General features: G+C 42.0%; 1 protein-coding gene across 2 annotated transcripts in view; it reads right to left on the minus strand.

Annotated features, from left to right (window-relative positions):
- Nucleotides 1–1,169: 1,169 nt before the first annotated feature.
- CARPA (Carbonic anhydrase-related protein A) overlaps nt 1,170–12,228 on the minus strand; it is a 157,293-nt gene continuing 146,234 nt past the window's right edge. Inside the window, exons 7-10 of one of the 2 annotated variants that reach the window (XM_011146275.3) lie at nt 3,819–3,973; nt 2,562–2,687; nt 1,956–2,004; nt 1,170–1,851 (exon numbers count right to left, since the gene is read on the minus strand). In XM_011146275.3, the coding sequence (XP_011144577.1) occupies nt 1,805–1,851; nt 1,956–2,004; nt 2,562–2,687; nt 3,819–3,973 (377 nt within the window). In that variant the 3' untranslated portion in view covers nt 1,170–1,804. Of the gene's footprint in view, nt 1,870–1,955; nt 2,005–2,561; nt 2,688–3,818; nt 3,974–12,228 lie in introns of both variants that reach the window. The other variant, XM_011146274.3, reaches the window with a different exon arrangement.

The following is a 12,228-nucleotide window of genomic DNA, read 5'->3' on the forward strand; positions in this document are numbered from 1 at the left end:
GCCTCCAACTTCGATAATCACGTTCACGCGGTGACGTTCTCGCTGTATGCGAATATATTCTACAATAATAAGGATATATTCTATAACAAAAGTAAAAAGAAGTCACTTGCATGTTCGACGAAACGATTAAAGGACAGGATACGGCCACATAGTTATAACAGCAAAAGCGAATAACATGCGATTACGATTGCGATAAATGAATGTACATGCGAATGAATGAAGAAAATATAATATCATGGGATAGAGAGAAAGACACAGCGACCGCTGCTGCTGTACAATATAACGTCGCCTTTATTATTATCGTTATTTATTAACCACAATCGTTAAACGTTCACTTTCGTATGATACAACTTTATTCTCTATACACACGCGTTTTCCTCCCTAAAAGAGTTTCCTTCCCTCATCTCACGCTGCTTACGTCTATTGGGTAATGTTTGTTCGTGTACATTTTCCGTATCTGTGTGTTTTATATACAAAAGCGCCGGGGATTATTCTCGCCCATCGGCCAAGCTAACCGAGAGAGCCAGCGCGTTCTCTTCCGCGCGGTTGATCTACCACATGACTTCATCCTAATCTCTTCCTCTTCCGAACCATTCCTTCTTTATTATCCTACTCCTCTCTATCCCAGAGCTATTACGAAATTGCATTCCCCCCCCCTCCCCCCACCCTACCACTTTTCCTTCTCTTTCTCCATCTCGATCTCTTCTGAGATGCTAGCCGTTTCTTCCTCTGTATCTTCTCGCGAGATCCATCACGATCGTCTTTCGCTTATTCCCGCGCTTCCGCCTCATTTCCCTCATCTCATTTTCCCTGCTGTCCCGCTTCGTAATAGTTTTCGCTTTGCATCGTTCACATTGTCACATTCGCCATTGGCTACGAAATAATTGACAAAAACCTGCCAAATAACCCGATCAATTCTCAAGAGCTTGCCAGCGGGATTAATTGCTCAAAGCATTGGGCGTCTTATTCTCAGTGATTTCTTCAACAATGAAAACAAAACGATCGTGCGCGTGCGCGAGCAAGCGATTATTATCGGCAACAGGCAAGAGACACTCTTAGAAAAGAGTGGCTTCACCTCAAGAGACAACGCCTAGCTCTCTTCGCTATAGGAATCATTCGTCGGCTGAAAATGCTATTGTCCGTTTTACAAAATTATGCCGCGGTTAATCGTAATACGTATGTATATTATTTTAGATTACGCCGATCCCTGATAATCGTTAGATTTCTCAAAGCGCGAACTCAGCGAAAGCTTAAACGAGATCCCGAGAGACATTGGGAGACACCGGGAAGCTCTCGTTTTCCCTTTCCCGTCGCTCATGTCGCGCTCACGTCAGCGAGGGGCACGGTGACTTTAAACACAACTTCGATCTCCGAACTTCCGAACCGACATGTAAAGCCCGAAAGCCGATCGCGATGCGACGAACTTACCTACAAATTAAACATACAATTTCTTTCCTTCACGACGCGACGGTTACGTGAACTCGCTCACTCATTTGTCCCGAGACACACGAATTGCTACGGTGGAGGGAACTTGTCAAAAGACTCCGCGTTTGGTTTACAAGCGTTCGGGATATAACGTATCCGATATTTTCTTTTCTTTTCCTCACACAGCCACGAAGTGAATGAAGCACCTGGTCGAACGAATTCCGCATTCTCCTGCGTTTGATTTCAGCTCCTTTTCTCTCTCTCTCACCGTGCCCCTGCCCGTCTCCGTCTCTCGCGTTACGCGCGAACACTCGCCTTGTCCCCGCACCTTTGGAAAAGAGTCTTCTCTTTCGTGGTCCTTCCGCGCTGTCGCCAGTCTTCAGACTACGTTGTGCGATAGGGAGCTGTCATCCCGCCACGTGTTGGCTGGAAGAAAAAAGTCATCTTTTCAGATTCTCAACGAGACGATTCCCTCGTGGTGAAACACGGAATTCGAGGGCTCCTGGAGCCTGGCTAATATCGTGTGTTACCTCTATAATGCATGTCCTGCGCCATCGACGGGCACTTGGCGCTACCTCGCTGTCGAACAGAGAAAGCTCATTGAAGTTGCGGTCGTATGCGGAGAGGGAACGGAAAATCGATACGATTCCGGCGCGAAATTGATCCTTCACGGTCAATCGAGGTATTTATGACACGAATATTTCGTAATGAGCCATTCGCGTTGGCACGGACTTAATTACTTCGCTTCTCGCTATGTGCGAAATTCGTCCAACATAACTGTATCAGCGGCCAGGGTGCGAGCAATAGCGATGTCGCCAGCGCCAGCCGACCGCTGTCGCGGCTCTTTATTTAGGATTTATACAGAGGCCGGTTAATTACAGTTTATTATTTATGAATTCAACGTGTACTAACTAACGTTATTTATTTATTTTCAGTTAACGATTTATCTTCAGTGAAATATCCCATAAAACGAGTCTCTTTTTCGCTCCTTCCTGCTTAGAATTCTCTCTCCAAGCGGAGTTGCAAATATATACTGCAAACCTGTCACACTTAATACGGAATGTCAATTACCTTGATTGACCCTGTATTCTTCGCGCGACGAATCAAACGACACAATCGTAGCGTTGTATTATTACCTTCGCAAAATCGATATTTGTTCGCACAGTTCTATAATGAAGACCCTGCAGCGGTCTGGAATTATTACCGAGAGGTGCTTTCGGAGTACTGGAAGGACCTTGCATTAATCTCCTTAGGGCGTACAGCTAATAGACAGAAACAGTATATCACGAATATGATGATTTGTTTGCGATCAGTACCACCTCCGCGAGTCTTATATTTGTCTATTATCTATTCGCATCTGTCTGTCTGTTTTAACGTCGGCATGAAATGCCATCGATAAAAATTTCAGCGATTCGATCGCAATAGATGCTTCTTTAATTTTTCAGATTTCCGATCGGATAGTTATTTTGATAGAAATGTGGAAAATAGATACTAACAAGAAACATCCGTGAAGTATGCGTCTCCGATTTCGACGAAACTCAATTATTTGTGAAGTAGCCGAAAATAAGAGATCCATATTGGTATGCTGAGATTCTACATGTTACGGATTAGAATCATATTTTTTTCACTTTTTCTTTAATCTGCAATAAAGCGCAATATTATGCAGTATATCTGTGTTGTTGAAAATATAATAAAAAATAATTTATTTTGTTTATATAACATTTATTTGCCATGCAATAGATTTTTAGCTTATTTTCCACTTTTGTCACACTTTTATTCCTACATATTGTGTTTATATCAACGGATTTCTAATCTGGAAAATATTCTTGTTGATGAGGAAATCCGTTATTATGTTGTTCCGTTGCATATCTAACTGCGAATTTGTTTTGTTTGTGAGCCTACTGGAAATAAAATATGTTAGACCATTAGTTGTCTTTAAATAAAGCAAGAGCTAATATTCGCAGCGTAGAGAATAGTATAAAAAACGATTTTAAAAAATGCAAGAGTCTAGTATCAGGACCGTTAGTGAAAAACATTGCAAATAAATGTTACGTAAGCAAAATAAATTATTTTTTCTTTTCAATAATAAAAATATATATAATATAATATATTGTACAATGTTACGCTTTATTGCAGATTAATAAAAAAAATGATAAAAGCATGATTCTGAACCCGTAATAATAGAGTTCCAGCATACCAACCAATCGCCTTACCACCTCGATTAGCGCTGCTCGTTGGAAATCGACGAACGAATTGTTCATTAATTATTGCAATGAATGCAATGCAATGCAATGCAATATGAATTTAAACTTCGGTACGAATATACTACAGTTAGGAGTGATACAGAATATAATATATTATTATAAACAAATTTCCTCTGTATATATAGTTACCTCTTTCGCCGTAATGTAAATCGGTTTATTGAGAATCAACCAGACTGCCGTCTCCCAACAACCAGGATGCGTCGTGCTGCCCTCGTAAGTCATGTAACCGGTTGTATCTGGGAGAAGGCCTTTCACGGACAGATAGCGCACAGGTGCGGTATCCCCTGAAAAAACGAAATGTTCACACCGATCACACGTCGGAACTTCCTTCTCGAGCACACACGTTGACATATAGGTTTAATTGTCATGTTATTTCTCTTTCTCTCTTTCTGGACAAAGGACTTTAACCCCTTGTCCTACCCAACAACGAGTGAGACTCGTGGTAAGATATTTGGGCCAAAAGCAATGAGCACGAGCCTGACTCGTGGTACTTCGTTCGGACCAAACGTAAACAACACGAGCCTGGCTCGTGGTACTTCATTCGGGACAAAACAACACGAGTCAGACTCGTGGTTCAGTTGTTCTCGATATTATCTTACTTTAGTTCCGCGTAATTTTTCGTTACGTTCACACGTTTAGGTTATAATTCCCTAAAAGAATTAAACAACCCTTATACCTATCGTGTCAGTAAAAAGAAAATCTAATATCGATGATAATTCCTTTCGTTGCGCTGAAATATACATGTCATAAGACGCATACATTTTGCGCAAGTTCGAGCACACGGCTAAACAGCTAAATGGCTCGACGCGTGACCGACCTTCTTGTTTATTGTGGCCCGAGCGATCGGGAGTTAACGGATAGGACAAGGGGTTGAAGATAAAATTAAAGGATAAAATTTGCCCGTGATTATTTAATCGCAGGTATCGCGTAGTTATAATCTGCCTGCTACTAATGATACCTCCTATCGAAACTGATCTCTTTCCTCTCGGAGCAACAATGCGCTGAATTTAAACTGTAATACCATCGCAACGATAACGGGATGCACATTGATGCCGCATATTCGCAGGAGACATGATGCCAAGCGCGGACGGTTGCAAATGTATCGCACAAGTTGGCAAATAGTAGAATTGCAAGAGCAAACAATGTGCAAGCTGCTTGTAAGCCGTCATTACGCAAATATCTACATTTCGTGCGGAATGGCACGTGTATATCTAATGCATTATGCGTACACTCGGTGCAACTTTCTATCGACGGGAACGAGCTCTCGTGTTCATCGCAAGCTGCCATTCACGGACGTAATTATATTTAAATACGGCAAAACGGTTAATTCTGTCTCTCTGTTGCGTATAAAAACGCGACATCGACGGACGGTATCATCGCGCTCGTTTTCAAAGACCGCTCTCGCGCTGTCCGAGATGTGTCGACGAAATTTACTTCTGAAGAGAGAGGGGAGAGAGAGAGAGAGAGAGAGAGAGAGAGAGACAGAGAGGGAGAGCGCTCGATAGATTCGAGTGTACACGGTAGGATGCGCCGCCGTTCGTAACCGCCAAATGTCCAGTAGTGATTTGTATCTTTCCTACGTAACGCGCGCGGGGCGAAATCCAGCGTAAAAGGTCATCATTTCAGAATGTGTGGCGAAAATAAATCTTTCACTCAGAACGGTGCACGCGCGCGCCCACACCAGCGCTCACCGGGGATCGTATTTATCGGGCATACTAGGAAGTATATCTTACTACGCGGTTTCACCGTTACAAACCTTCGATTTAATCCGTGAGCATTTGTGCCAGCCGAATTAAAAACTATGTTTCAAATGCCCGACAATATTGCGAGCGTACTCATTCGCGTGGTTACAATCTTTATCGGCGAATTGCAAATTGCTCCCCTCTCAATACAAAAATGCGACCGGACATCGCGCTTTTACGCGAAGCTTCGTGTTGAAGGAAAACTCTTCACCTCGTTTACAATTCCGAACGATGTCTTCGCATAGAATCCGCTCCTTTCGATCGCGTATATCGATAATGGAGTGTACATTTGTAAACAGCGATTTATCCCTCATTTAATTTAATGGAACAAACCCAAAAAAATTCTTATCTTTTCCTATCTATATAAAAACAAAAGATTGAATTGAATGGAATCATCATGACAATAAACGAACCAAACGTGTTTTGGGATTGAAAAAAAAATAGAATTTCTAATACTTGAAAGAACCATAAATTTTATTTCCTTCAAACAAAACGTGTTTGGTATTCACTGTCTCACTGTATCATGTTCATTGTCACATGTCAATACAAGCGATCCCTTTTCTCAGTGTCAATCAAACAGGATAAACATCTTTTGGATTTGTTCTCATTGGATCAAATGTAGGACGAATCGTGTCCATCGTACACCTCGATTGATGAAGATTCTACCGAATCAAAGTCCACTCGAAATGAACGAGAAGATAAGATATCACGAGAGCCGTAATGGATACCTCGGGGTGTATGTACACAAAAGTATTTCCTTTGCGCGTGGTCTCGCGCGCTCTTTCGCAAAATTAATCTCGCGATATTCTCGTGCACCGAGTACAAAATAAGCCATTCAATTAGGAATTACTCTTTAGTATTCCCAGGTACGGAATAACGCGCGCCCGCGCTGTTGATAGTCTACGTACCACTCGCCGGTACATCGCGCGTGTACGTGTGTATCTGTGTCGTGGTGTATCTTTCGGTGTACATAAGATTACGCGAATCTCGTTCGTGGACGAGATGAATGTGGGCTGAACCGTCTGTACACACGCTTGTGCGAGTTTATCTACAAATAAAGGGATACGTATAACCCACGATAGCGCCATCCTACATAGCCTAACATATAAACACGAACTCCGTCACGACACTGTATCCTATGCATCTATTTCTCGCATCGAGAGTCTGTGACGTTCACACAAGCGCGCGAATGAACCTCCGTTCGCTAATGTACAAAATCCACGATCTACGTGCATTCTATGGAATATAGTTAGATTTATCACATATGCATGCATATGTGATAATGTATATAATTTTATACATTATATGTATATAAATATATATAAATATATATATATATATATATAATGTGTTTTAGAAATAGATGGCCAAACTCTCTCTTTAAGAGCATATTTTGCACATTATAAGGATGGAAGGAAAGATCATACAACAGGAGTCCAGAAATATTTTCTTCGCAATTTTATTATAAACACTTCTTATTTACAATAGACTTTGGTATGAACATAATAATATTTAGCAAGAAGTATGAGCTGCCATCTTGACAAGTTCGTATTTTATAAAATAGCTGAAACCAAATGGCCATAGTCGATAAAACAGTCGAGTATCAATGACAGGAGATTTTCGGCCTTCGGCCGCAAGAGTAAAAATATCTTGAAGGGAAATTCTCGGACTCCGACAGGAAAGAGTTAAACTACCGCATATGCAATGTATGCATAAAATTTGGTACAAAAATATAAATCACAAATTAAGTCCTATCTACATTTGACATCTTGCAAATTAACATCCTGTTCCTACAAATCAAAGTACAGAGCAAGAAGTAAGAAAAGTAAGAGCAAAGAAACACTTCAAAAGTCAGTGATCTCTCGTAAATAGAAAAATTAACGGAATTAAAGTATCAACCATAAACGACAATAGCCGACAAATTTGAAAGCTCGCAGATATGGAACGAGTTGCCTCGCGATACAACAGGAAGTACTTTGAGTGCATTTAATCACTGTAACGAGTCCATTTGAAGCAACGTAACACAGCGATTATTTCGTTTATGGCACTCGTCGCTGGTAACCGCGAAGCAACCGCTTCATCAAAATGTCGCTATATAAGAGCCGTCTATTTCTCGTATTGAGTCCGTGACATTAAAGATGGGCGAACGCGTTCACAAATGGCAGATCCGACACAAGGGAGCTGCCGTTTGCTTCGCACAGAGAACGATCTACTCCGTGTGTCGAGGGACGTTGCTTGTCTTTCTCATCGAACCAAGCCAACCTCTCCGTCTTCTCTCACCGAAAGATATTCTTAGAATGCCGTCACTCAGAAATTCCGAGGACAAAAATTAAGAACTGTCAAACTGTGTCTGAAGTAATCTCTCTCTCTCTCTCTCTCTCTCTCTCTCTCTCTCTCTCTCTTTTTCCTCCCTTCCTTCTCGCTCTTTCTTCCTTTTTCGCCCCTTTCCACATTTCCTTTTTTCTTCATCCCCTTTTACTCTCTTGCCCTTCTCCATTCCACTTCTTCTGCTTCCCTCCCCTCTCTCTCTCTCTCCACATCTTCTCTTTCACTGTCAACTAACCCTCTTTTGACTTACCACTCTCATTCACATTTAGTTCTCTTTTTTGCCCTTCGTGTAAATTCGTATGGGCTACGTTCAGGCATGTGTACGCACCTTTAAATATATACATAACATATATATATATATATATATATTTACGCTCACGTTCATGCAGTGCGTGCACTTCATTTTTATTTATCGTTGTGCCCTGATTTTACTTCAGCAAACGTGACCGTGCCAAGGATAGGGATAAATAAATGATAGCCGAGGAACAAAGGAGGAAAGAAATCTGGTGAGATGACAAATAACAATAACGAGGCGGCGGAAATGAGGGAGAATATCAACTGCTTCGTATCGTTTGCGGCGGTGAATCGAAGTGGGGAGATGGGGATGGTGTAAAGAGGGCAGAGGGTAGAAAAGGTCGTCCTCCTCGTGATTAATGAAATGCATTAACTCCTTTCCCAGGAAAGAGCAAGCCTGAGAAAAGACCGTCGGCTAGAAGATCGCGCGCGAGCGCGCGGTTCTCTGCTATTGCTATTGATACATATTCACGCGCAACAGCAAGATTAAATGAGGTAATGTAGTTGTATTGTGCATTGTAAGGATCCCTATAGGATAACGAATGATACCAGATTTGGAAATTATCGCGTTCTCCTCACCCCGATGAAGTAGACAAGTAGACTTTTCCTGGAAAGTTGGACAAAGATTCATCGTTTGGTGTGATTTCTTTCTTCGATATCGGTTTAAGTTTATTATCTTAATAATTAAGGAGCAAATCAAATTTCTCCTACGTGAATGCGAGAGGAAAATAATTTTACACGTAAAAAACAAGAGAAAAAAGACACGTAAACATCGAGAAATGCATAAAAATGTAATGAAATCTTTTTATGTTAATCTCGGTTCCTAGATTTTTTAGAATATACCGAGATATTACGTTACAGATATCTGTCGAATATCTGTCGAGGTTTCCCTTTCGCAAAAAAGGGACAGTGGCTTTCGATGTGAAAGGAATACACGTTCCTATTTAATTATTCATAGTCCACGCAATCTGTGCCGACGCACCATTATCTATTATCGAACCACCCGGTAGCCGCGCCGAGCGTGCAGAGTCACACGCATACGCGGTTCGTTGCGTGGAAGTCGAGTATCGCCCGGAATAACGTGAGGTGCTCTTAGGAAAATTGACCATGGCTAATGGCACCGGCACACACACAAGGGATAATGATGATGACAGCGACGATAATCGCGATATAAGAACATCTTCGACGCACGTAATGTGCGCGCGAGCGTGCACGCCTTACTCGTCGACGCGCACACAGAGCTCTCTCTCTCTCTCTCTCTCTCTCTCTCGTCGATTTCGTCCGCTCTTGGCATTAAGGTCGCGCTCGATTTCTCGAAAGGAGATTCTCGTTTGCCGAGTGAATAATTCCCCGCTTGGGACCGACCAACTCGACAAGTTTATTCCTTCTTGTATCATCCTCCGTGTATGCACGCGAACGTGCGGCAAGAAGGAGACCTCTGCACGATAAAATGGTCATCTCTGTCTGTTCAGTTTATCAGAAATATCGAATTATTAACGATTAATTAGCCAACTCGGCGCGATAATCGCAAATATTTAACGTAAATTATGGCGTAATGGCAAATTTCATTAAAAAGAAAAATTTATCTTTAGAGCTGCCCTCTTCGAATATTTACTACACCTGTCTCGGTATCTGCATGCTCCGCATGTAGGCAGCTAGAACTCTAATAGTTTTCATGTGCATCTCTTTTAGTATAAATATACTTCTTCCAGATCGACTTGAAAGTAAAGTAAACTCCACAGTATATTCGATATACTGTAGTAGTGGTCCCGGAATATTTCGAAAGCTTCACGGAAGCGTGATATCGATAAATAACAACCTATATATAATACCACGCTACGTATAGTATCGTCGCATCGAACATATCGTGTATACGGAACATTACGTATGATTTTCATGCCATTGGATTATTTTATAACGCAAACGAGCGCCACCAAGCACGCGATATTTGATATGACTTGTCAATTAAATATTGTGATATAATGGCAAGCTGTCACTCATAATTCTGGGAAAATAGGACATTAACGTGCTCGACTTTAACATATTAGCGTCCATTTTTTTTTTTTACTAGAACGGGATATTCCGCCGTCAGGATTAATTATTCAACTGTTATATACTGTTGCTCGTTTCGAATTAAAGTTGGACATTATTATTCATCTACAAATTCTCGACTGATATAGCAATAAGCGAACGACCGTATTTCAGTCACTTGTGTTTCTTTGCACTCGCATCCACGACCAAAGAAAACTGAAACAGGTAATCCCCTCCCTTTGACCCTCATAAAGAGAAGGAGAGAGAGAGAGAGAGAGAGAGAGAGAGAGAGAGAGAGAAGGAGAGAGAGAGAGAGAGAGAGAGAGAGAGAGAGAGAGAGAGAAAGAGGGAGTAGAAGAAGAGATAGCGCGAAGGGAAAGAAAATAACGCACAGTTGTCGTGAACGGGTGTGGGCGTGTGCAACAGAGTGAGGGTATGCAAGTATGTCGGGGATGCAACCGAAAGATAGAAACGCTATGGATGAGAGATATCTCACGCCTCCCAACGGTTGGATCTGCAAACTAGTTTCTAGCGTTATATAGTGAAATCCACCTGGAAGGTTGGTAGCGGAGAGAAGAAAAAAAGCAGAAAGAGAAAGAGGGGAGAGAGAGAGGAGAGAGAGAGACAGAGAAAAAAGAGAGAGAGAGAGAGAGAGAGAGAGAAAGAGCGAGGAAAGAGAAATGAAAGAGAAAGAATGGGATAGAGAGGTGAGAGAGAAAAAGTGAAATAGCGAGAGAGGAGAGGGAGAGAAGAGACAGAAGGCAAGGGGGAGAGAGAGTTCGGAGACAGATAGGTTAGAGAGGAAAAGGGAGAGAAAGCAAGAAGGGAAGGGAAAGAGGAGAGAGAAGAGAGGAAGAGAGAGAATTTGGGGATAGAGAGAGTAGGTAGTTTTGCTCCCCTGCAGTATTGTGACGTCGTATATATGTTTGTGCAACTGTGAGAGAGAGAGAGAGAGAGAGAGAGAGAGAGAGAGGAGGGGGGAAGAGAGGGAATAAGAGAGGGGGGTATGAGGTGCGAGCTGGATGCAACGAGTATAGGGAGAATAGGGGAGGAGCGGGCGGTGAAGCAGGACTCCGAAGGGGTTGCGCGCGAGAGAGCCCGTCGATGGCAGGGGTAGCTATAAAATACAATTTCAGGGGTGTCGGTTTAATACCACGCATACCGCGCAAATATTTCATCTATTATCTACATTTCGTAGATACGTAGGCATTCGCCGGGCGGTGTGCGGCTCGTGTAACGGGTGGGCGCAGAGTAAATGGCCGGGAATGTATATATAGCGAAACTGCGAATATTCCTCAGGCATTGGGATTCTATCTCGCGTTGACTTGCTAGCTGGCTAGCTAGCTCGTTGTTTAGATTACTGCATGTCGAAGCGTCACCCCTTTTGTGCGTGCGTGTGTGCAAGCGTGCGTAAATCAGTGCATTTCGATTTATCATTGACACACTAAGATGTCGGCGGTACTGTGTTCGCAAAATAAGAATATGCTTACAACGAGGAGGATGGATATCGAAAACATATTTTTCATGTGTCACGTGCGTTATATGATTAGCTACTACATTTCTTGCCACATATATGATATTGATATTAGTTTATACAGGGTATCTGTCACGACACGCAACAAAGTTCATGTGCGGACAAAATGGGCCAAAATATATAAGAAAGCTACCATTTTCCAAACTATTACATAAAATTTCAAGTTATTTCAAGTTACTAGTGAAAGAAAATTAACCAATCAGCACACGCGATGCGACGGGACAGCGTGAAATAGCTGACTGCGTCTCTTAGTAGCGATTAATATCGAATCACAACGAAAGATGAGCAAAGAAAAACGACGCGTAGACAATTGTTTCTCGTAAAATTCGATGCTAACCGCTGCTACGAGAGACAAACGCGCCGTCAAAACTATTTTCATGCGATCGCCACCGTTCCGCCATATCGTACATATTGGTTCGTCAATTTTCTTTTATTAATAATTTAAAATTTGTAAGTGATTATCTCAAAAATGAAAGAGGACTATTCTGCTCAGTTTCACCCATTCTATCCGCACACGAACTTTGTCATATGTTCTGACGGGCACCCTATATAAGACAAAGGAACAATTCAAAACTCGGTAAATCGAGTGGAAATTACTGTCTTATAAAAT

Source organism: Harpegnathos saltator, unplaced genomic scaffold (genome assembly GCF_003227715.2).
Source record: "Harpegnathos saltator strain DR-91 unplaced genomic scaffold, Hsal_v8.6 scaffold694, whole genome shotgun sequence".
Taxonomy (NCBI): domain Eukaryota; kingdom Metazoa; phylum Arthropoda; class Insecta; order Hymenoptera; family Formicidae; genus Harpegnathos; species Harpegnathos saltator.